This window comes from Platalea leucorodia (genome assembly GCF_965183815.1).
Source record: "Platalea leucorodia genome assembly, chromosome: 5".
Taxonomy (NCBI): Eukaryota; Metazoa; Chordata; class Aves; order Pelecaniformes; family Threskiornithidae; genus Platalea; species Platalea leucorodia.
In genome coordinates this window covers 58596207-58622278 of record NC_138827.1, presented here as the reverse complement: position 1 = coordinate 58622278, position 26072 = coordinate 58596207, and the positions used below count along the sequence as shown (strand labels likewise).

General features: G+C 39.0%; 1 protein-coding gene across 2 annotated transcripts in view; it reads left to right on the top strand.

Moving 5' to 3' along the window:
- The window catches only part of DIP2A (disco interacting protein 2 homolog A), a 136662-nt gene that overhangs the window by 18047 nt on the left and 92543 nt on the right, over positions 1-26072 (top strand). For both annotated transcript variants that reach the window (XM_082311659.1, XM_082311658.1), the window contains exon 2: positions 22496-22567. In XM_082311659.1, the coding sequence (XP_082167785.1) occupies positions 22496-22567 (72 nt within the window). The remainder of the gene's footprint in view (positions 1-22495; positions 22568-26072) is intronic.

Genomic DNA, 26072 nt, shown 5'->3' with positions numbered 1-26072 from the left:
GTAAAAGCTTTAGAATTTTAAACTTTTAAATATCTTTCATAATTTGGGAACTAAAATTACTTCCTAAATTTATGAGTAAATCAGTTTAGCTGTTGAAAGAACACTTGAGTATCTAATAGACATACATGAGGCTTTGAAATTATTATGCTCTTGTGTCAGTTTTTGGGTGTTTTAAGCCAATGGTTTATGGGTTAAGTCATATACAGTGAAAAAGTTGACAAGATATGGAAAACTATGATACCTTTGTTCCTGAGAGAAGCTAAAAAGGGAGCATCTCGTTTCTGAAGCACAGGAGGATTTAGCCACAAAACTGTAGAGAATATAGAATTATTAGGATTCAGTTCTTTTCATACAGACCAAGGCACATGCTAAGAAAACACATGCAAAAATCAGAAAAGCTTTGCAGATTGGGGATATTGGAAAGTTTAAAATTGAAGAATTTCGGCTGAAAAATTGAGCTGTTAATAATGGTATACCAAGATAATTTTCTTGGGAAAGGAGTTGCATTTCCAAAAGAGAAATCTGGTACAAATATATGTACATGGTAGTATAAAGATCACACAAAACAGATTTTTCAGGAGTAAAAAATGTAAACACTGCCTAATCTTCTCTATGAGAAAATTGTGTTGGGTTACTTTCCAGATTTATTTAAATATGTCAAACTAATGGATAATGGGGAAGTTGATGGGAACTCAGGATGTAGGTTTTTACAGCTCTCTTACCAGACCTCTGGAGGGTCTAAATTTTCCAGGAGTAAAAAGCAAAATGTTCTCATGGATTAATAAAAGTCATGGTAGGTAAGTGGATAGTAGCTCTGGTGGAATTTTTTTTTTTCTTCTCATATTAAGACTGGAGAGAGAAGACTGGGGAACTTGAGAAACCTAACCAAGTTAGATGAATGGGCAAGGCAGGTGAAACTTAGCATTTGTACGGGACATGTCAGCAGCTTCTACATATTAGATTAACAGGAATTTAATTGATTTAAAATTCTACAGCTGTTTATAAAATGCAGTAAGGCCATTAAAGTGTCTTCCAATCATCAGTCAAAATGAAGGGACTAATAATCGGTATTTGAAATCCTTAACTCTAAGAGTATCTGTATTTTTTTGTATTAGCAATGTAGGGACTTCTTTATTCCAGTCTAAAATAAATGTAGAGCCCCAAAGCATTTGTCTGTTGTGAACAGAAATGGCTTTGTCTTATGAATGTTTAAAGCAATTATTCAAACAATTTAAACATGATTTGGGGTGTCAATTTAAAAATGCTAGTGCATTTCATCCGTTATCTCAGAAATCTTTAAAGTCTTGGTGGTAATTGAAATAGTCACCATCATAAGAGGTGGTGTTGAATCATAACTGTATTATGTAGTGACTGTTATATTGGGCAAAAAACAACTACAGATTGATGACTTTCAGTCAGAAAATCCATTTTTGGCATTTGTATCGTTATATGGCTATGCCCCCAGTCTTTTCTGGTAACAATAAAAAGTAAATCTTGATTGCATAGCTTTGTAGTGCTTTCTTGAAAATGCAGTATTCAGACTTCATTGGTTACTTAAGAAATAAAAAACTAAACAAACAAACAAAAAAACCCCGAACAAAATCCTTTTGATAAGCACTTCTGCAAAACAGATTTTTAATTTTTTTTTTTTTTTTAACTAAGTGAACTGTGCTGGAAATGGAGTTCAAATAGCCTGCTGAGTAAGTTTAGATGGAGCAAGTATTGCGTCATCAAATGGAGTGGATGTCATCTACCTTATGTTGCCTTCTCTCTTGTGCTGCCATTCATCCCCCCATCTTCTGTAATCACTATCCATGAGCTCTTACATTGTCTGGGAGCCCATTTGCTTTTACTTTGAAGGAAAAGGCAAGCAGCCCTTTAGCATGATCCTCGGACATCTTTATCTTTGTTCTGAAACTTACAGATTTGCTAAAGTGGGTCTAGACATTTTGTAGTTTAATGTGCTACTGTTAAACATAATCGTGTAAATCAGCTGAAAAAAATGCTTCTGTAACACAGCATTTGGAAGGGTAATGTCAGCGGTGCCTTAGATATGCCAAGGCTTTTGGAGGCAAATGTCAAAATCTATTGCTTTGAACTAGGACAATTTCACTGCTAATGAGTTTCCCATGTAGAAACTTTTATGTTCCAATCTCTTCAGTTTAAGTGCAAGACACTGAATAGAAAAAAACTTATCAGTAGATAGCTTTATTCTGCACTTATCTGGAAACTATTTGAATACAGGTTATACAAGGTGAAACCAGATCCAGGTGTTATCTTTGAAGATATTGACTTCTGTGCAAACAGTGCCATCTCTTTTTTTTCTTTCTCTCTCTCTCTCTCTCTTTTTTTTTTTTTTTTTTTAAATTCTTGTGTGGTCCTGCTTTCTGTATTGCATCCAATCCCAAGCATTCAACAGGTTGTTGCTGCTTCATCACATTCTGAACACCAATGAGAGGCGCTGCTGGGGATCTTGCTGGGACTTTTGAAATAAATCCACACTCAGACTAAATCTGAATGTAGGATCACGTGGCTTTTCATACCATAACATAGCTGAGTGAGACCATTTTGAGTATAAACAAGTACAGATTTTCTATTTTAGGATGAAAAACTTTGAACACTTGGTGCCAGCCTAGTACTTGTCCATCACAAGTACCCCCGATCTGTACCCCCAACCATGACCTTCTGTTCGCATACTCTTGCATTCTGAAGCCTGTTCTCTCTTGGCAAAAGAATTAAAAAACAAAACACAAACTTATTCAATATTCTGGTCATTGAACAATGTCTCTTCAGTGCACTGGATGAATCGGAGGTCTTGTTGAAAAACAAATGTGGTCATGTAGATTTTCCCAGTACTTGGGTGCAAGGGACTACATTGGATTGAATCGACAAGCTTAAGTCTGATATTTTTGAACTCCCATATTTGTCTTTGTAACTTTAATGTTTCTCTAAACGTGTGTTTTGGGCACTCAGACTTTGTATGGTCGCACTAGGCAGCATTGTATATGGTGGTGGTTTTTTTGTACTAGGCTTCACTGTTACGGCAGCAAATACGTGAACTTTAGAAGGTTCATAGATGAGTACGGTTTTAAAGGAATTTCTTGTGATCTCTTTATTTTAATAAATCTGTTTATTAAAATAAAGAGATTCTGAATGATTAAGTGATTAGTAATAGTGATCACTGTTAAGGAGCTGTGGGGGAAAGCTCGTAGTAATGGAAGAGCTTGAGGAAAACATAACTGTTTGCTATTAAGATGAAGAACTTTGGTATTTCACCAGTGGCTGAGGACAGCATAGTCCCTTGCTGCTTGGTATTTCCTCTTGTGCTCTGAGCCACGGGATGCTATCCTGTATGCTAACTATGGTACTCAACAGACCTTTCTATGAGCCAGTTCAGATCATTCACTTAAAGGAAAACTAATTCTTCCCACCCATCCCATTTTGTTTCCTTAAGATTTTGTTTCCTTAAGATTTTGTTTCCTTAAGATTTTGTTTGCTGAGTTAATATCACTCAGGTTTTGGAGTGGTGTGAGTGCTGGAGCTGGTGCAGAGTTGTGGCAGAAGCAGTTGTTTGGAGCACACTGAAGGGGAGCAGTTCTGTCTCTTCCAGCTGCAATCCTACCTTGTGCAGCCACACCCTTTGCCTGCTTGCCAAGGTGAAAAGTAGTTACGCTGCCGTACCCCTTCTCAGCCACCCTCTTAATGAATTGAAACAATTTTCAGCACATTTAAATGTCCTTTCAACAACACTTGCATTGATAACAGCACCAAACATGCACACCAGATTTGACATAAGCTCTAGATAAAGCTGTATGGTATGGACACGGGCAAGATGGAGAGAGCACACGTATGAAAGAAGAAAAAGGAAAACCTCTTGAATGAGTTACCTGGCTTTGACACTCAGGGCTGTTCTAGTACAGTCACATTTTCTGTGTACTTTATTGATATTTCCTTGTATGGAGATGTCAAAAGTGAAAACGAGGACCCAGTTACCCTGTAGGAACTAAGAAGGTCTAACAGCTTGCTGGTGCCAAAAAAAGAGAGCTGTTTCAGTTCAGTTCATTAACTGAACAGAAAACTTACCTGGCACAAAGTGAATGGGTCTGGCTGTTTGTTACCTTGCCAGGTTAGTGATTTAATTGAGCATACTTTGTGATCACGTGAGCTCTATGGCTGCTGTATGGGAGGGTGCAATGGTTGGGAGTTATAAGCACAGCTACATCTTTCAGCAGCAGTAACCTATTAAATTAGTCTAGATGTGCTGCGTGACCAGACTTGGAGAAGTTAATCTGTTTTCTTTAATCCTATTTTTTAATCCTGTTTCCCTTAGTATCCTTTGGCCTTGGCTTGGGAACCTACGTACCTACTAACCTGTCCTCTTCTGTTATGTACCTGCTGACTTTGAGGATCTTCACCAGCCTGTTCCTGCTGTTGAAACTGCAAGTGTATCTTGAGAGGTGTATGATCTTTTGAGACAAGATTTTGTAATGCAGAGATTGCATTGGTCTCCTGCTGCTGATCAACAGCAGATGAATGCTCTCCTCTTTCTGACCTGAAGCCAGACTTTCTCTGTATGAGGTTTGTATTGGTGGCTCAGCAGGAAGAAAGCATTGTGGTTTGGAAAAACAAGATCTGCCAATACAGAGAATTGTCTAAGTAGTCATCATTCTCTCCAACCCGATTTGCAAAGAACTGTTTCCCAGACTCAAGAAAGTAAGAAACTAGCCACCAAGAAACCAAAGCCTTAATTTGGCAGGTTTTAATAGCTAGAGCAATTTTGTTTTGCATAACTGGAGGCAGGTGAGATAATAGTGCTAAGAACACTAGAAGTATGGATGAGGGGCTATTCTCTATAGATAAAAATGTTGTCATTCCCAGGTTCAGTGCACAGAAACATCAAAAAATCATGAACGTGACCCATTGGTACTGAAAGAAACACCTGAGCAACCCAGTCTGACCTCTTAATTTTCCTCCTTTTAGCAAGAGGTTGGACTACAGACCTCCTGAGGTCCCTTCCAGCCTGAATTACTCTCTGATTCTATGTTAATTTTTCAGTAGTGCTAGAAGGAATGGGAAGAGGGGAATTATTTCACAAAGGCTTAGTTTGAGAGACGGAGGAAAAAGACTTAGGAAGCTTACAAGGAACCCTCCACAGCTTTGAGATAACCATTAAATGGGTGATGTGGAAGGAATTAGGATGCATTGGGTAACACAGGCATCTAGCAGATAATAGATGAGCATATCCTAGGACACGATGAGGCCTATGTGAATAGGGAAGACTTGAGAATCCGGCTTGTTTGTGTGGACCAAATAGTAAATAGCTACTGTGGGGGAATCCCTGAAAAAAAGTAGAGGTATTGGAGTTAGTGATGTGATAGTATGAAGCTAGGAAGATTAGAAGTCACTATGAATGATTTAGAAAGCAGCTTAATGATACAACTTTAAAAATGGAATTATAAATATGACCAGTTCCTGAATAGCAGCATTTTTAGTAGATTTTCCAGGTTTGACCCAATTATAGACATTTTATTTTTCTCAAGCAATTGGGAATTGAATACTTTTTAGATTCCATTGGGAGAAGTGAAAGTAAATAGGTAAGTAGCTTGGTAAGGAGATTTAGAGGTAATGTCATCAAATATGGACACAGGATCAAAGGATGTAGGGTGGAATCCACATGCTGTATTCTGGGAAGCAGCAGTTGCAAAGAATAGGAAGAAATGGTGGATAATCAGTTGACACAGATTCTCTGTGCAGTCTCGTGGCATATAACAGTGGTTTTCCAATTTGAGGAATGCCAGAGCATGAAGCAAGCATGAGCTTGGCCAGACTGGTTCTATACTGGTAAGTTTAGGTACTGTCAAACTGTGCTCTCAAGACTGGGAGCTTTGAACAAGTTAGATGTCTGAATGGCTTCAGATGGAATCAAGTGGGTCCTGCTTAATATCTGTGGTTTGATGTCAGTGGCAGTGCTATTAAAATCATTTGCACAAGAGGAGTAAATGGTTGTGAGAGTAGGGGTGGGAGATGCAGAGAGCTGAATGTCCTGCAGGAGAGCTTTGTAAGTTTTCTCAGTGTACAGCAACAGAAAGTTTGGGAACCATTGGCCAAGATGGATGATGTTCACACTGCATGTGTTGGTGGAGCTTGCTTGAATAGATTGAATAATCTTGAATAGATTATAGCAGCTTTCTGAAGTAATGTGTTCATCTGGTACCAGGAATCTCCTTGCTTCTGCTGCCTGCAAGCTGTGAAAGATGGAGGGGACTCAAAGAAATGGGAGAATAAGTTAAGGAATTGGGCTTGGTAGTTCTGCATTGACTGAGTTTATTCAGGAGGCTAGTTAGTGCTTATGTGAAAAAAAAAGGTGATGAGGGCTCTTCAAGCTATCATAAACAGTAAGAAGCAATGGCTGGAAACATAACGTTAGATGGAAAGTAAATGCACGTTTTTTAGTGGTAGGAATTACTGGAACAACGTTTCTGCTATTACAGTATTTGAAATCAGGGTGTGGTGTATTTGTAAAGATGCTGTTGTTCAAGTACAACTGTTGAACTTGCAATTGAAACCCAGTGCAACTTAAAGGTCTGCATTAGGGAGAATATGTAACTAGATAAACCTTCTGTATGGTGTTGACCAATACTGAGAACCTAGCTAAGGTCCTGTGTGTCAATAAAAAGTTACATACCTGTTTTTGCTTAGGGACGGGGAGAAGGTCTTGTAAGCTTAGGAGTGTGTTCTTGTCTTAATGATCAAATTCCGCATTTTGGGGTAGTTCTTGTTAAACTCAAGTTCAATACAAGTTGGTTCTGTTAATCTTTGAAATATCAAGGTGTACAAGCAGGTCACCAGTCACAACTCCAGCACTTAAATATGCTATGTTTGTGAGTTGGTAACAAGATTACAGCAGAATAAAGTTTTTGATAGATGAAATTAACTTGAACTTCGGGGTTTTTTTTTGTTTTCTAGGTTAGTCTTTTAGCTGCCATTCACATTCCAACCAAGTGAAGGCTGAATCTGATCTGTTAATTTGAGCAGTTATATAAAATGTGTGAATACTTAGAGAAAAGTAATTATTTGCTAGATTGCCTGTGAAGTCAATAACTTCTTCCTAGAAGGAGCAACACTTCCAAAGTTTGCACTAAGAAAAATTTTCAAGGTGATACTGTTGATGCAGTTCTTGATGATAGTCACATATATATCAAGGTTTTGGTGGAGTAACAGAGATAGGAAAGAAGAAACTGTTGCATGGGCTTAAGTAGACTATAATCAGTAAACAACGATAACCATGCCAGTTGACTGTGGTTTTGCTCCCCCAGTTTTGATTTCCTGGCTAATTGAGTTGCCAGTCCATTCCTTACTCTTCCTGTGTTATTTTTGTTTTTGCAATTTAATGCACTCGTCTGCAGCTTCTAAAAGGGGATTAGATTCCACTGAACACATTTCTCTAATAAAGAAATAGCTTGAATCAAAGAAAAAACACAGAATAGTTCACTTGAATCAAACTTTGCACACCATATGAGTAGCAAATGTCTGTTCAGGCATAGCCAAGTAGCTGGTCAGGTTGATGAGGTAAATTGCCTGAAGTCTCAGTGTTCTTTGCCTTGATGTTCTGAAGTCTATGCATTAGTAGATTTGAATTATAAAATAAAGGTAAAAGACTTTCAATTTTATTAATGCAAAGGCTCGGCTATACATGTTAAATTAAATAACAATGTTACCAGAGTTATTAAAATAAAACCCAGTTACATGCTGGAATAAAAAACAGGTGAAATTGGCTGACCTGCTCTTCATATTATGTTTGTAAAATTACCAAGTAAGTGTTAGGTTTTGGTCAGTCCTAAATAAGGAAGTAGGTCTTCACGGAATAGCTAAAATGGAATTTAGCAGCTAAGCCCATGGCAGTGCTTCCAAATATGCTGGGATGCAATGATGGCTAAAAAGCCTGATTGGGCCGATTTATTCCAACAAAGTCCTCAGTGCTGTTTGTGGAAGATTGCTGACCTCTTGTGTTGCCTCTCCTGGTCACTTCGAAGTGAACTGTCTGAAAGCAAATTTGGCAAGAAAAAGTTCTTTTCAGCAGGTGGTGTGTTCAGGTTTGAGTAGTGATGAAATCCTACTCAGTGGCTTATCCAGAGATGTAGATGTTTAAATTATTTCAGTGATGAGAGAAATGGACTTCTGAAAAGACAAGACAAAAAATGTGTATAGTTGAGGAACTTTTGTAGTAAATATGAATCAGGAACCAAATAAATATTATTCTAAGCTTTTTTCCTCAGTTTTTGAATATTCAGTTTTCCATACAAAAGAATGTTACTGAGAGTGTGATCAATTTGCCAACAGATATATTTTGGTAAAGTTAAATGGGTTTAATAGATTCAGCAATGTTATTTCTCCTACCTAATTGATGGTGGCACTCATCGGAAAGGAGATTTATTGCTGTAGTGGTGCTTCCAGATTCCCTTCTGGAAGTGTCTTTGGACCTCCTTTACATCATTGTTACTTTGGTGACTAAGAGTATTTTACTGCAAAAGAGTATTTTTCAGACACATTGCAGCCTTTGATTACGGGTATCACTGCATGTGAAATTCTGGAAATGTGGGTTTTTTTGTTGGCTTGTTTTGTTACTGGAGTTGTTTCAGTTTTTCTCCCTAACATATTTTGTCCTTTTTTAGCAGACAATTAAAAAAAAGTTTCTTTTGTTCAGTATTTAATGTAATAAAAATGATGTGTTTCGCTACTTTGGTTTTAACAAACCTTACTTTATAGAAAATACTGCTAATTAGCCACTGCCTCAGCAACAGCATGGTAGCAGTATGTTCAACCTCAGACAGGGTGCTAGTTGTGGGCTTGAGCGTCTAAGACTACAGACACTGAACTTGGCTTTCATTTGGCTCTTTCTAACAAGGTAAATGAGGAAAAAGTGCAGTTGGCAGAAATGACAGCATTTTGTTCTTGCTGTTCAGGGAGAGACGTCTGAATGTTCTTCTGAGTAAGATTTTTCAAGTTAAGGGTATGAAAACATGTAGAAAGAAATCAGCATCTTCCTTTAGAGGAATTAATTTTCCTAGCATTGGTAGTGAACTGATGGCTCCTGTCTGTTCATTAAGTAGGAGCGGCTGAGCCAAGTGGACAGGAAGGCGTGCAGGAGTGAAGCAGTGCACTTGTCCATAACCAGCACTGATGGGAGGCTGGGGTGGGTGGGATGGTCTTGGTCTTTGATAATGGCCTTCTACACAGAAAGTTGGCATGAGATGATTGGTTTAATTTTTGTGAGCGCTCACAGTTGCTGACTTTGCACAGATATATGGTGGGTGCTGCGTGATAAGCTTGACTGGTAAAGTGCTGGTTCTGTGTGTGAATAATCAAGAAAGGCCTTTACAAGCAAGTCATGGATTCAGGAAAATATTTTGTTTGCTTATCACTTATAGGCTCCTAACCTCAGTTAGACACTTAATAAGTAGTGTTGCAACTAGAAATAAATATAAATAAGTTTAGCTGTCATAGGGACCCATGCTGGGGCTTCCCAAGCTTGTAAACACATGAGTGTTCTGGTTGTAATAGGGATGTTTTTTTTTTCTCCTGCCATAGGAGGTTGGTTGCGTGCACCAGCTGGCTTGCTTTTGTGCATGCTTCCGTGAATAATTCAGCTGGTTTCTTTTTTTTTCAGTTTTTCAGTGTAGTTTATCATTTTGCAGTTCAGCCAGGAACTCTGAATCACTTCATCTGTTTCTTCGTGATCACATCAGATGATTTGTGTGGATCCAATGTAAAGTCTTTTATCGAGGTCTAATTTCCTAGAAAAGTTACATTGTATTATGTTATTTTGTAGGTTTACCAGGGATACTGATGAAGATTTTTCTTTAATATATACTACCTTTTTATTTTAAAAAGTCAAAGTGTCTGCATTCATAGTAAAACTTGGCCCAGTAGCCACCACCGCCCCATTTATTTCTAGATCAACTTTGAATCTCTTTTATCCTTTCCTCTAAAAGCATGGTTTGGCAATGTACATGAGGGTGTGGTAATAATGTGTCAGGAAACTAATCAAACCTGAAACGGAGATCTAGAAATCCATTGAAAAAGTTTCATATTTTACAACTCAAAATAACTTGAGTTCTAGATGGTCTAGCTATTGCAGGTTATGTGACTTCTCTTTGTATATTTTGAATATACTCTGTGAATTTTGAATATCATGCTGTGGTTTGTGTGTTTTGGGATTGTCTGGTGGGTTTTTAAAAGATTTTCATGGTCTGATTAATGAGTTGGATCTTCCTGTAGTCATAGTTTTCTGAATCAGGCTGTGTCAGTCTTTAGTATTGTGCATCGTGCCTAAACGGCATCTTTGCTGTGATCTCTTGAGCTTTGTGGTTGCTACCAAAGTATGAATATGAGCTTTTTGCAACTAGTAAATATGAAACGCTTAGTTGCTTGTAAAACATCTACAGCTGATGTAACTTCCTGGGTATTAGTGGAGAGAGAAAAAAACAAAACAAAACAAAACAAAAAACAGTCACTGACATCCAAAAAGTGCACCATAAAAATAAACCTTCATACAAGATGTAGAAGTTTAATAGTCTGAAGTATCTTCAGCTTGCTCATTAATCACTATGCCTTGCGTAATGAGTGTGTGGAGGATATGAAAGGAAAAAAAAAAGGCTTCTTGCATCAGAAAGGGAGTTACAACAACTTAACAAACAGCATTAAATGGTGCATATATCCTCTTTTATTTTTACACACACATTCTTCAAGGCAAGGGGTGACTTCATGATATAAGGCATTTATTACCAAGTTAAATATGAATTTTATGATTGGTTGTCTTAACTGAATTATACAGAGAAAATTCTATCTAGCCAATAATTTTCTTCTCTTCACAGTGTTATTGGAGAGGAATGTGTATTAAATTTGTTGCAAAAAGTACTCTACAAAGTTTTTTTTTCTTTATGGCCCCCCCATTTCTATATCTGGTTGTTTCCGTATTTTCATATTTGGGGATGGTTTTCAGAGAGTCTTTTGTGGTAACCACTGAATAGAGTTTGGTCTGAGACTGCTCCTGGTTATGGCAGGAGAAATTGTCAGTGCAACTCGGTGAAGGGAAGTGTCTTTGTCCCTAACAGCAAAGCATCTTCCCCCTTCCTCCCCACTGCATGCTTTAGGTTAAAATGACTTGGTTCAGACAATTATTTCTGGCCTAATTCATTATAATAGCTGATTATTACATGCCAGGCATAATTATTCTACTTTCATATTGTATCCCTGATGCATCTAGGAAGTGACAAGCAAAAAGTCTGAATATTCTCATCTCTGCAGTACACTTGAGATTTTGGTTATTTTGGAATACCATTTTCTTAATAGTGTTTAAAAGGGGGACACATTGCATGCATACAACATCATCCTTTCAAAAGCTTTTAATTTCTGTATTTTACCAAAATAATTTTCAACTGTGTCAGAAAATATTTTTTAGCTGAAGTTTTAAAATATACTGTTCATTGATCTGCCTGACCACTCCCAGTCTGATTTTTTTTTTTTTCTCCAGATTCTTTTGTTGGCTTTTGTGGGAAGCAGACGGTACAATCCCTATGTACCAGAAGATTTCCACCACTCCCCCCATGCGTATAGGTTTCCTCAGCTTGTTAAAGGAGATGGCAACATTCATAGTTTACATAATAATGAGAGATGAAAGCTGTATGTGGTTTGATAAATTTTCTTTATAACCTCTGGGTGAAGATTCTAATCAACCTTACAAAATACATCAATTGAGTGTTTCAAAAACAGTTTTCATACTTAAAAATGCCTGATGTTTGGGAGTATTATATTTTGAAGCTTGTATCTGCTGTGGAAATAACAAACCATAATTTAACACGAGCTTAATGAAGATGATTCTTCATTTGTCCTTCTGGTGCAATAATAGATAAGGGTATGTTTCATTGAAAGGAAGCATCTCAAATTATCTAAAACAGGACTAGTTTTTAAATAATTGTAAGAGCAGGAGCCAGAGTCAGACTGGTACACCTACAGATGTATGTATAGCTGGCATCTGTCAATCTGTTTCTGTATTCTACAGAGAGCCCTAATGGGATAGAAGGGAAGCGGTAGAGTTTGAGCTTTTCCTGTCTCCCTGTGGAGTGAGCTTAAGGATTTACTGAAGCAGTATAAGAACAATTCATTAATTGGGCTAACTGAGCCTGGAAACTTGCCAGGTTGCTTTTGTGATCCAATTATTTAACCTTCTTTTACCCTGTCAAATGCTGACTCCTGGCAGATGAAGCAAATAACAGCTTAAAGCCAGGCATCTCAATATTTAAAAAGGAGCACTGCTCTCATCTTTCCATGTACATGCACAGTTTACTAGTGTGGATTTGTGCAGATCAGAATAACCTGGAATATATAGACTTTTCATCCTCGCTGTACGGCATACTTCATTCACCTTGGCTTTTTTTTAGTTTGTAAAATATAAGTGGTGCCTCTGTCTAGCCACTGCTTTGAAACTTTGAGGTGAAAAGTTGGTATATAAATGTGTCAGAATAGAATTTTCTAATTCTAACATTTAGCATTGCTTTGCCAGTAGCAAAACCCCTAATGGCTTGATTAGATTAAATTTAGGCCAAGATAAAGCACACTTGGCAATTAATGGTATTGTAAACTAGATAGTCCCATTGTGTAATTGTGCAAAAAGTGGAAAACTTAGTCTTCTGCTACTAACATATTGGTAAAATTGCTTCCTTTTCTGTCATTAAGATACATGCAATTAGCTAGTCAATATTTGTCTAGTTTCTGGAACTTGATTTTTCAGTGATTTCATTGTGTATGCAAACGTTTAAAGAAACTGTGTACATTTTAAGTAGTTGTGTATCTCCACGTTACTACTTTTACATGCAGACAGATTTGTACTTTGGTAACTTTAATTCTGTCAGAGGGATGAAAGTCCTGCTGCAAATTAGGAATTACCAATAACATAAATTTTCAGTGAAGTTGTGCTGAACTTCTAATACTGCCTAAAAGGCATCTTGATGTTCTCAGGATGTTTAAAGTAGGATCCTTGAAATAGAATGTCTCCTAGGTTAGTCAGACACATCACCATATGCAATGATCAGATGTCACTTATTTCCATTTTTAACAGATTTGTATAATATGAAAGATTATAATCAAGATATTTTCACACTCCACTGAGCTCATCGTATGCAAACTAAATTAAGGCATCAATCAATAGCCCTTACTTCAGAAAATAGCAATGATTCAGGATAAAGGACTACTGTTGGCATATTTTGCAAACTTATAGATGTAAGGAAGTGTCCTTTTCTGGATATTAAAAGTAAAGCTTCAACCACTTTTCATGCAGCTACAGTTTTCTATGCTTTTCAAAGACAATGTGAACATAAACTTCGCTGTGGCTGAAATACTTGTGCTATAGAATGAGTCTTGGAATGAAGGTATGTTGTACAGAGGAGGAGAAAACGGGTCTTTTCGCTAGAAATTGCAAGCCAGAATGGACTTCACGTTATACGGCAAGTTAAAAGTGCTTCTTTATAGCTGTGATTGCAAAGCATGAGTTTTATAGAAGAGCAAACAATTGGAAACAGACGTACTTACCATTCTTAACAAAAAAACAAACAAACAAACCACTGAGTTTAGCAGTATAACTAATCTGTGTACAGTCACTTATTTCAGTGTGAAGTTCAGTAATGATGGAAATACAGCTTGTAATACAATTTTAGAAAAAGGAGCAAAGATTACGGTTGAAACGGGAAAAATATGAGTGGCTCAAAATGTAGGACCAAGACTACTTAGTAGATATTTATTTACAAACAGTTGTGAGATGTCCTGCTGGTTTATCAAGGTGCTGTTGATTAATAGCTCACCTATTAGAGAAAGAATCCAGCGGTAAACTTCTGTTTTGCCCAGGAAAAAATGGTGGTCCCTCAGCTGGCAGAAAAAGGAGGAAAAAACCTCACCATGGTTTACAGAAGAGCTGTGTTGATGTGGATCCAGTTTGGAACCAGTTTGTTTAATAAGTGCACCAGTTTCCAGATAGGGATAAGTGATAGTTATGGAATATTTTTTTTTTTCCCCCAAAACACTTTATCAGATTTAAACAGTACAGACCTACCAGAGACCATATCTCAGGGGTGGCAGCAAGTGTTGGCCTCTGCATAGTTTGGAGGTCCAAAACCCTTTCTTTAATTGCAAGTAATGATTTTCATCTTCTAGGTCCTTTATCACCTGTTGATCAGTATCTGGGAGAAGAATGTATATCAGGTAACCAAAGCTTGTAATGGGCACTAGTAGTAGGTTTGGGAGAGTTGTTCTGCTTGTTAGATTTAAGTGGTGATTAAAACTTGAGAGTTAGTAAGAGTGATTGTGAACTGTCGCCTGGCAGAATCTGTTGATGGCGCAACCTGTATGCAGCCCAGCTTGAAGCTTATGGGTGTGTATATGGAGAAAATACGTCCGCAAACGACTTCCAGTTTTCTTAAGAATATTTAATTTCCGCAAGTTTTTCTTAACCTTCCACCTTCCTTTCCAATATTTCTACAGTTTCTCTTTAAGGATCTGTATTTTGATCTTTGGTTCATCTTCAGGGACTTTCCTCAAGGTCATGTTCCAACCCTGAACTACCTGCAACTATCAGATTCCATGTTCATATGAGACACTGCAGCCTTGGAAAAGAACATGTCTTCCCAAATATTTGCTGCGTCAAGCCTTTAAGCATATTTAAGCAGTGACTGTAAGCTGTATGATGATCTTCTGGAAAAGTCCACAAAACTTTATGTGGATAATAATGTTTTGGTGGGTTTTTTGTTTGTTTTTTGTTTGATTTGTTTTTTTTTTCCCAAGTCAGTAAGACTTGAGTCAACTCTGTCAGCTCTGCCCTTTAATCCCAGTGAGAACTGTGACCTCCCAATGTGTCTTGCTTTCCCTCCTTTGCTGGATAATGTGGCACTTAGAATCATAGAATCGTTAAGGTTGGAAAAGACCCTTAAGATCATCGAGTCCAACAATTAACCTATCACTGCCGAGTCCACCACTAAATCATGTCCTCAAGCACCACATCTACCCGTCTTTTAAATACCTCCAGGGATGGAGACTCAACCACTTCCCTGGGCAGCCTGTTCCAATGCTTGATCACCCTTTCAGTGAAGAAGTTTGTCCTAATATCCAACCTAAACTTCCCCTGGTGCAGCTTGAGGCTGCTTCCTCTCATCCTATCGCTTGTTACTAGGGAGAAGAGACTGACCCCGGCCTCGCTACAACCTCCTTTCAGGGAGTTGTAGAGAGCAATAAGGTCTCCCCTCAGCCTCCTCTTCTCCAGGCTAAACAACCCCAGCTCCCTCAGCCGCTCCTCATAAGACTTGTGCTCTAGACCCTTCACCAACTTTGTTGCCCTTCTTTGGACACACTCCAGCACCTCGATGTCCTTCTTGTAGTGAGGGGCCCAAAACTGAACACAGTACTCGAGGTGCGGCCTCACCAGTGCCGAGTACAGGGGCACTATCACCTCCCTGGTCCTGCTGGCCACACTATTCCTGATACAAGCCAGGATGCCATTGGCCCTCTTGGCCACCTGAGCACACTGCTGGCTCATGGCACACTTCTTGCCCATGTGGCAATTACTCATGCACATGGGATCATAATCTTATAACTCTGGGGTTAGTCGTCTCATCCACAAGTTTAGCAATCCCAGAGTGAAGGCTTAACAGAATATTTCTTCTTCACTGCTATTGGTTCATTGGGCTTGGCTACATTGAGGCTTGTCCATCAGCCTCTTTATCAGGGGTTGCAATTGTGCTGGTTTCACCTTCTTCGAAAGAAAATGCTAGACTTTGGAAACACCCACATAATATTTGATTTTTGAGACGTTAATTTTCATTTAAGTGGCAACCTTGGTGGTTGTTTTTATGACTTGGTTTTTGTTTTGGTATCAGGTTTTAACAGGAGAATAGCTGTTTGGGAAGGTAGTGACCTTGCCTTTTTGCTAGCTTTTGAATGTCACAGCATGAAGAGGCCCTGTGATGCACGGCCCTGCCCGCTGGGGGAGTTCAGCACCCAGGAGAACTCCTCCTCTTTGTCAAGGCCCTGTTTGTGACTACAAGTTTAGGTGTAAATACAACCATCCTGCTGTATTTCAGTGCTGCACCCTATTCTTTCTCAGGGTATCAGCAACCGGTATTGGCTACCAGGGTGCTGTAACAAATGACGTACTTTGGAGTTCGAAAGCTGGGTAAAAAGGGATGTGTGACATTGCTTGAGATATATCATATATGACTGAGAGTATAGATCTGACTTACCATAATGACTCAGTATTAATTTCAGGAATTACATGTGGCTACTGCTGTGGATCTCCCCCTTGATGAACAAACAACTTTATCCTACTGTCATGCTGTCTACATTTTGAGTCTTTTACATGTTGATTATTATTAGCAAGGGCTTTCTGAAGCCTGCTGATCTACTGTGAATGCATCTTGCTGAAAACATAAATGTTGTGTTCCTAGGAGTGTGGAATTTTTTTTTTTCAGTCTCTGCTTACTGCAGTTGTCAGAGCTACGTTTGAGAGAACAGCATCCTTGAGATTTTGTAATAGGGATGGTTGTTCAGATGGTTTCGTCGTCGTTGTTACAGGTTAGATGCACCAATTACTAGGTATTACTTGCCTGTATTGGTTTCAAGCCTTTCAGTAGTACGCATCCTTAAGGAACTTTCTCCCTGTTGATGATGGGTATGATTTCTCATTGGCGCTCTCTGAGGCTGTATCAAGAATGCTTAAGCTTGCAATACACATGCATGATATGACTTAGAAGCTCATGATCTTTGCAGGTTTTATGCTCAAATAGCTGTTGTTTCAGAGCTTTGCGGGAGATGAACCGTCCATTGATGGTTCTGTTGCCATCACCTTTGTATTGGTGAGGTCTCTTTTCTCTTCCTGTGTGCTTCCATTATCAGCAATTTCCTTGGGACTGGTTGGCACGTTATTTACTCTGGAGGACAGATAATGTGAGAAACGGAGCCGTTTCTTCTGCTGGCTGAATGGTTCAGTGTTCCTCAGCACCATCTTTTGATTCCCCAGCTGTTACACCAAATGTTACTGGCTTTTCTTATTGTTGACTCTCATCATAGTTCTTAGAAATGCCTTGATTATTTTTGCTTTCACAGTGGACAAAAACCACAGATGTCAGAATAATTATTTCTTTCACAATTTTTTTTTTGCAGTTTCTGACTTTGCAGTAAGTCAAAAACATCTAGCAATGCAGTGGTCCTTTTATAATACTTTCAGGATGATGCAAAATACAGCTTGGTAAGTTGTTTCACTTAACAAAAACATTTACCAACATGTCTAAGAGGTAGAATTAGAAATTATGACTGCTGAATTGATTCTTCCAACTCCACCAACCTTTCAAATATAGTGACAACCTGTCCCCAGAAACACTGGAGATTTACTTTAAATTTTTCTGTAGGTGACTTCTGAGTTACATTTTAGACTGGCAACTTGCCTGCCTTTTCAAACCATCCAAGAACCACCTCTTCAGGCAGAAACCAGTATTCACACCCTTGACTTTCACTTTATACTGAAAGAACAGGCAAAAGTTTCTGCAGTGATTTGTCAATAGTTGATATACCTGAGATTGTGGCTGTACTCACCAGTGGCCAAACAGTGGAATCGTTAAGGGTTTCATCTTGCAAAGCTAATACATCTTATTCTTTTCATCCACGTTTAATGCACAGTCACTTCTCATTTAGAAATGTCTCTGTTCTTGACCTCTGCAAATTGGTGACCTGGAGCCATTTCCTTATCTTTAGCAAGTATTAGGCTCTCACAAAGCTATCCTCAGCTGTATGGTACGCAGTCATCTTGTGGAGAGTGTTTACATGACCGACTCTGGAGACGTATTGCCAGCACAGTGTAGTGCGTGGTTTCTTATAGCTGCTCCCAGTGAGAATTTAAGTGCAAACTACTGATTAAGGGCTGGAGAAGTTACTCACTTAATATTAGCAAGCTCACCTTTCCATGAGCTGTTCAGTGTCTGTCTGCATCTTGCTCATCTTCCCTTCTCCATCAGAAGCCTTCAAGGACTCCTCAGTGCAGGGATACAAAGCTACAAAGAAGCTGGAACAGCACTGGATGTGCTCTGCCCTGTATGTTTGTGCACTGAAGAGAAGAGGCTGCTGCACTTGTGGGTGTCCTTTTCTGGTGGTGATCAAGGAAATAACGTTCTCTGTTGGGTACACTGTATTTATTTATGAACTGCGTTGCTCAAATATGCCCAATTCCTAGTTAAAAAAAGCTTTTTCTAAGCATTTTTATCCAATGGTTAGAGCTACCATAAAATACTTGAGATTACAATGTCAGGATTTTGCAGTGTGAGGATTTTGTGATGCAGTGAGGCATGGCAGCTGTATCTAGGTGGTAGAGCATGTGCTTGCTCCCTATTCTTGTGTTTTTTGAAGAGCATTGAAGCACTTACTCAGTGTTCACCACCTGTTTTTCAGAATTTAAAGTAAGTTAGTTGAAATTTTTGAATCCAGCAAGTCAATAGCCAATGAAAAATAATTAATAAAATGCTGGTAACTTTTATTTAGTTAATTTGGCATTAAGGTTCTGTTGACTATAGTGCTAACATTGTGAAACAAAAACATGCCTGGATAGATTTGGGGTAATTGCATGACAGATTCTTTGTGCACTAATTAAGAAAGTAATTTTTATAGATCATTTTAAGACATGCCAACACTTTCATCTCTGTCTAGATTAACTTTTTCAGAGCCTCTGACATACTGTAAAATAATGACAGATACTCCAGACAGAGAACTAACACCTCGACCCAGTGGCTAGTTTTATCCAGGGTTCCCAGATGGTTTGCTGAGACTGAAGAGCCTCATATTGCTTTTGTGTAGTCTAATAACTAGGGAGAAAGTGAGGCTAAATGACAGCAGCTGTGGCCCTGACATACCAGATGTGGCTAAGCGGCTCTTTTTGCAAGAGGTGAGAGATCACAAAGAACCCGAAATGATGGGTTAATCCCACTGAGGCTCTGCGGGTGAGGGGGTGGGGAGCAATTGTCAGGAGGAATCCACCCCCAAGCTTTTGAGAAAGGAACAAAGAAAATCTTTGCTGGGGCAGCACAGTCTGACTTGCCAGTGGGGCTGCAAAAATCGACAGAGATGCTTTTGACTTTGGACTTTTCTTAACCCAATTCAAGGAAAATTTTTCAAGTCAGCGTTCCAGTAAAATCAAAGAATTTCCAAATGCAGTGAGAAGCCGAAGTTTGAGATATTCTGGTTTAAATGAGACTTTCTTTTCAACCCTGTCTTTTGATCTGCTGCTTCCATGGAATACCTCTTCAATTGGGTGATACCTTGCAAGGTGGCTGATTTGCACAGAGATTTGATTTAAGGATTACTTGAGTCATTTATGGAGCTGTGAAAATTACTGTCCTCGCTGAAGTTATGGTATAGCAGATTTGTGTTACGTACAGCATTTGTCACTTAAAGAATTTGCTGAGGTTGCTTTAGTCTTCCAAATTACTTATATTTTAAGATAAACTGTTCTTCCTGCTGGTGCTTCTTGAGAGTTCTGGGTTTTTTTTCCTCCATAACTGAAAATGATGCATCTTTTTTGGTATCCTTTTTCTTTCTTTGTAGAAGTGATGGACTTAGAGTGTAATTTGTCATTTTGATTAGATTTTCCCAGGCACACAAATCTGTTTAGGCATTTTTGTGTTTTGTTTTGATTTCATTCCTGTTTTGATATAATTATATAACATACATATATAAAAATGGTATTTCTTCTGCTAAAAAATTTTCTGCTCAAGAAAAATGATAAGCAAAGCATTTCTGTCTTGTGTCCAAATTTGATATGAAATATTTACAGAGGTTTATGAGTAAAAACTTGACAGATTCTGTTTGGTTATAGTTTGAAATACTTGCAATGATTGAAGCACTCCGGGATTTGTGTTTGGTTTTTTTTTCTTATCTGTTTTGAACAGTATCTTCAAGCTCTCATTGCTTGTTTTGGCATACTGTCAGTAGCTTTAAATGATGCATATTCACTTAATTGTGGGGGGATGGTAGAATGAAGTGACTTAATTTCTGTTAGTAGTGTCCTGTTGTTGTCCCAAAAAGCAGGGTTCTTTTACCCGGTGTGCAAAAAGCCAAATAACACAGAGTCGAGATATTTGTTCATTTCACGTCTGTGCAGAGATGGGTGCTAGGTGTTAACTCCACAAACCTAACACATCTTGGTTAACATGCAGTGACATTTTATACATTCTGAGTAGCTGTTATCAGTATTTTCACAATTCCACTTATTCGTCCTTGCTTCTGTTGGTTCTCACAAGCCTCATCTCCACTTAAGGGTACGGTGTGTTTTAAATTTACAGAGCATGCTCAGTGGGTAGGGGTCTTTGCTTGGGCCAGGGGCTTCGGTGCTGGAGGTGTGGTTTTTACTATGTTAATTAGGATAGTTCACTCATGGTTCAAGTGATTCTCACTCTGGCTTTATCAGTGGCCTTGTTTTCTCCTGCTTATCTTGGTATTTCCTTGCTAGACTGTTGCTGGACTGGTGTCCTCCTGTTTCTTCTCTCAGGCCAGGTCTTGTTAACTGTTTACAGAGATTGATTAATGTCCTCTGCCTTAACATCCTTTGTCTTATTTCTCGCATATCCAACACTGTGATGTAGGAGGGAGGTAGATGTTTGAGGAAATACATTTAGAGCACGTACTGCTATGGACAATATTAAATAAAAAACCAAAACCAACCTTTATGTATTAAGGCAAATACCCGAGAAACATTTTAAAGTACAGAGTAAGAACTTTTCTGTGTAACACCTGACTGAGGAAAAGGGGTTCTTGCTTCTGCATGCCCAAGCCATGCCACTCATCTGGATCAATTAAAAATGACTGTTACTAGTAACATATAATCTAATATATACTTTTATAGCCTCATTTCCAAATGGAACGAATCCTGTGTAAATCATGCTCTGTCTTTCTCTGGATTGCCCTCATAACTCTTGATTCTGCTGGTTGCCTGTAGAAAACTTTGGTAAGGATAAAGACAGATACCCAGCAAAGTCCCAAGTCTGGGACATGTTGTCAGCTCTTACTGCACACCTGATGACTGAGGTCAGAGAGGCCTTAGAAATAGCATGGTGTAGTATTCTTGGAGTTCCATCAAATGCAAGACCTAAATCCATTCATGCAACAAGCATGCTACTCCTCTTACAGTTTCCAGACATTAAGTTTTGATTCCCTGTGTGACTAGGATGGAGAAAAATTTTCAGGTTTGGCAGAAAGCAAATGGCCAGAGGTAGGCTGTTTTGCTTAATCCGTATATATGTAATTCATGCCTCCTCCTCCTCCCCCCCCCAGTTTGCTTTGATACGCTCTTTCACCAATAATGTGCTGGAAGAATGTGCTTGAAGCAAAGATCTAAATGTAAAATTTTACTTTTGTTTCCTAATTAAAGTCAAGATAATTATCTGCCTACATTTCTAAAATTCACCTTCTACTTGAGTACGTTTTCAAAAATATAAGATATTTTTTATATCTTTAATCTTGGTTGTATCTCATGCTGTTGTGATGCATTTGCCAAGTATGGAGGGAGAAAAGTCCACTTTGTTAGTGGAACTGCGTAGTATCTCACTGTCTAAGCAAGCATGAATTTTGGGAGCTGGGAGTGGTTTTAAGTTATTTGAGATCACTGTTTTCACGTCTACGCTGAGATCTAGAAAATGGACAAAGCTCATAGAATTTTGGTGGTGTTTGGATTTTTTTATTTTTAGACTAAGCTTGCCGCTGGTTTTGCATGGAGCCACCTTGTTCTGTTGGTAGAATTATGGAAGTACAGATTCTGAAATGTCTCAGAAACTTATTTTGGGTTTCTGTAGAAGTTTTTCTTTTATTCTAGTCTGCGTGAAAAGACGTCACATTTTACCAGTGGAGCCTGCAATATAGGTTTAAAACAGGTTATCAGATGACAACTGTGAATAAAAACTAGTGCTCGAAAGAGATTATCACCTCCTAGAATTTGAAAGTGGAGACTGATGTGCTGCACAGTGCAGAGCGGCCAACATGGTCTAGAGTTTGAAAGGTGCTACAAAGGTGTGCTAGAGGATGTTCTCTCAAGCCCTCGTATATTGAGCATTTCTGATGCCCCAGAAGGGTGCAGAGCCAGGCTTGTCAGCTTCGTTGGCTTCTGCTACACTGCAAATCTTTTGTGCTGTGTTCTGCATTATGGTAGATATCTCCAGAACCAGTTTCAACACAGGTGCTGCAGACAAAAACACTATTTCTCTGTCGTATACTTCCAAGACACTTATTTTCATATGTGCACAGATAGGGCTGCATGGGTGGTATGTATATGGCCGTGAATTTCTCTGACATGCCCAGGTCTTTGTTGCTAATGTGACTGATTCAATGTTAGCGAGTTTAATCATAGTTGTCACGAAAATGAGAAGGCTTATTTAAAAACTGTTCAAAACAACATGAATTTATTTCTTTGTTTCTTTAGGAGACATCACTCAGAAAGGATATGAAAAGAAAAGAGCAAAGCTGTTAGCACGGTACATACCACTAATTCAAGGTAAGAGACTGCATATAATTATAGAATCATAGAATGCTTTGGGATGGAAGGGACCTTTAAAGGCGATCTAGTCCAACCCCCCTGCAATGGGCAGGGACATCTAGACTAGATCAGGTTGCTCAGAGCCCCATCTAGCCTGTCCTTGAATGTTTCCAAGGATGGGGCATCTACCACCTCTCTGGGCAACCTGTTCCAGTGTTTCACCACCCTCATCATAAAAAATTTCTTCCTTATACCTAGTCTGAATCTACCCTCTTTTAGTTTAAAACCGTTACCCCTTGTCCTATCTCTGTTGGCCCTGCTAAAAAGCCTGTCCCCATCTTTCTGTAAGCCCCCTTTAAGTATTAAAAGGCCGCAATAAGGTCTCCCTGGAGCCTTCTCTTCTCCAGGCTGAACAACCCCAGCTCTTTCAGCCTTTCCTCATAGCAGAGGTGTTCCATCCCTCTGATCATTTTTGTAGCCCTCCTCTGGACCCACTCCAACAGGTCCATGTCCTTCCTGTGCTGAGGACCCCAGAGCTGGATGCAGCACTCCAGGTGGGGTTTCACCAGAGCAGAGTAGAGGGGCAAAATCGCCTCCCTCGACCTGCTGGCCATGCTTCTTTTGATGCAGCCCAGGATACAGTTGGCTTTCTGGGCTGTTGGGAGCACATTGTCGGCTCATGTCCAGCTTTTCATCTACCAGTACCCCCAAGTCCTTCTCCTCAGGGCTGCTCTCAATCCCTTCATCCCTCAGCCTGTATTAATACTGGGGATTGCCCGACCCAGGTGCAGGACCTTGCGTTTGGCCTTGTGGAACCTCATGAAGTTCACACAGGCGCACTTCTAAAGCTTGTCCAGGTCCCTCAGACATGTCAACTGCACCGCTCAGCTTAGTGTAAGGGTGCTGAGGGTGCGCTCAATCCTGCTGTCTATGTCGCTGATGAAGATATTAAACAGCACTGGCCCCAGTATGGACCCCTGAGGGACACCACTTGTCACTGATCTCCATGTGGACATCGAGCCATTGACCACTACCCTCTGGATGCAACCATCCAGCCAGTTTCCTATCCACTGAACAGTCCACCCAAGGACTGTTAAGTTATGTAAGTTACACCTTTTGCGCTAAATCTGTGAAAATATGTAATAGAAAAGTTCTTACTAAATAGAATAGGTGAATTAATAGTGTTTGATTGACATGGCATCTAACTAGCTGTGAAAAATGGCTGTTATAGAGAAGTGCAGAACACGAGAAAAGTCTAAAATGTTTTTTTTAAACATTTTATGTGAAATGTTAAATAGTAGCATTTTTGTCAGCAAACTTTAGTTTCAGAACTGCGTCCAAGACTTTAAGATAACTTTAAAAATGAGTAAAGTTATTCCTGAAAGCAAGTTGGCCAGTTTCATTAAATGAAAACACCCACTAGTGATCACTCTCATTCTTTAGTGTGCTTTTTTGAATGTGCCCTGTGCCTCCCCATCCATCCTCACACCCACAGTTTCTTCAAAATAATGACTACTTCTTATAAACTATTACTTCTTAAGCTGGTTATTGCCAGACTTTTATCTTCAATGGCCAAAAGCTAAATGCCCAACTTTTAAAGACACTTAAATCACTCAGGGTTAAAGCTGTTGTGCTGCCATTGAGCTTTGGTCTCATATAGTAACCATAGACCAATTCTTCCATAGCTTGGGAGATTCCAGTTGAGATAAGGGAAAATGAGAAGACAACCGAGATGAGTGGAACTGATAATGAGACACTGTAGATAAATGAGAGAGAAAGAATAATAGGTATTATTTTACAATGTTTTCAGAACAGAGAACAGCAGGATTAGGGCAGTGATTTTGGTACTGTTTCGTTTCTGATATTTACAGAAGTTATTGATTTTAGGAAGGAGGAACGGACATCTGCAGCCAGTTTTGTGCAAATTGTTCAACTAGATGATAGTCTCTTTTGCTTTTGAAATTTTCATGGATTGAGCCCTTTGGTTCATTGTAGCAGGATAGACAAAAGTTATATTCTCATGAGTTCTGCTGATTGCTGAGTGGTGGTGTTTTAGAAAAAGTTTTACGGTGTGTATTTGGTGTTGAACAGTTGGAATGTGATCTGGTGTTTCATCATGGGGTTTCTTAGCACAGGTTTGTTGTTGTGTTTTTTTTGTTTGGTTTGGGCTTTTGTTGGGGTTTTTGTTTTGTTTTGTTTTAAGAACAGCTGTAGCTTTTCCTTTAGCAAATTTATAAAACTTTATAGACCATGCAGGACCTAACATCTCTATAAAATGGCTCATTCCTTGCATAGAAGCAGTTTGGATTTTTTTTTTTGTAGTCAGCAGCAACCTGTACCTTCACCTGCCACAGCTTCTGCTCCTTACACCATTTTTCTCTAAGGAACTGTCTCACTTTTCAAAATACCCTGTTGTCCAACTCAGCTTAGTTAAAGCTTTTGAGACCAAGCTAAGTATGCATTTTGGCTGAGATTAACAGTTACGAGAAATGTTCTGTGAATGAACTCTGTCTACTAGAAAGTCATGTCTTTGGATTTCTGTGTCTTGTTTTAATCTCTCCTAACTGTTGATTCTGCCTTCTCTCCTTTCTATTGATAATGATTTTTTTATTTTTTATTTTTTCCCTCTCAACCCTTAAACTGAAAGGCTGTTTGCACAAATTATTCAAGTTCTGAGCTTTCAGGTGTAGCTTAGGAAAGTACAGCACTTTTTCTTCCATACTTTAAGTAAGTTTTAAAGCTAGGATGCAGTGTAAAGCACCTTCGTTCCCCTTTTCTGCATGAATGCTGCTGGCCCCGTGTCATGTTCTAACTCCTTGGAGTCTTAGAAGCAACACTGACTCCTGTGCAGGGTTTCCAGGGGTGTTAGACTGATTAAATTCAGTTGTCTGCTCTAGAAGCCTGCTATGATACCTGTATAATTTCCAAAGGTGTTTTGTAATATCCTATTTAGGTAACCTGCTCATTCAGGAACTCGCTTAGCTGAAGTGTTATATGAAACTACAGAATTGGCTTGTTAGACAGCTTTGAAAGTAAAAAAATGAGTAGGAAAAATATGTTAATAGCACTTTTTTAGAATTGTTTTCACTGAAGCTTCTCTTTCAAACTTCAGGTGTTCAGCAGTGTTTCATTCAGGAGAAGTGATTTCATATAATCTAGGTTAACACCTTAACATCCTGGACAATACTTCTAAGAAAGCATATCCTAAGGAGATGGTAGTGCCATTCAGTGGTCACCTAGTTTGTCTGTGATCTGATATTAGGCTCAACTAGGAACCTAGGTCCCTTTAGATTTCCTGCTGCTTTAAAATCTCTCCTTGTTCAGCCAGGTTTTCCCTAGTCATCTTAAGGAGTGGTTGAAAATGAGCTGATCCTATGGTTTGTCCTACTTGCTTGATACCACATTTTCTAAGAAATGCTGGATTACCTGATTTGTCTACCACTTCTGCCTGGCTTTGCATTAAGATGACAAAAGTCTAGCTTTAATATGTTAAAAAGAGAGTGAGTGCGGCTGTCTGCCTCTG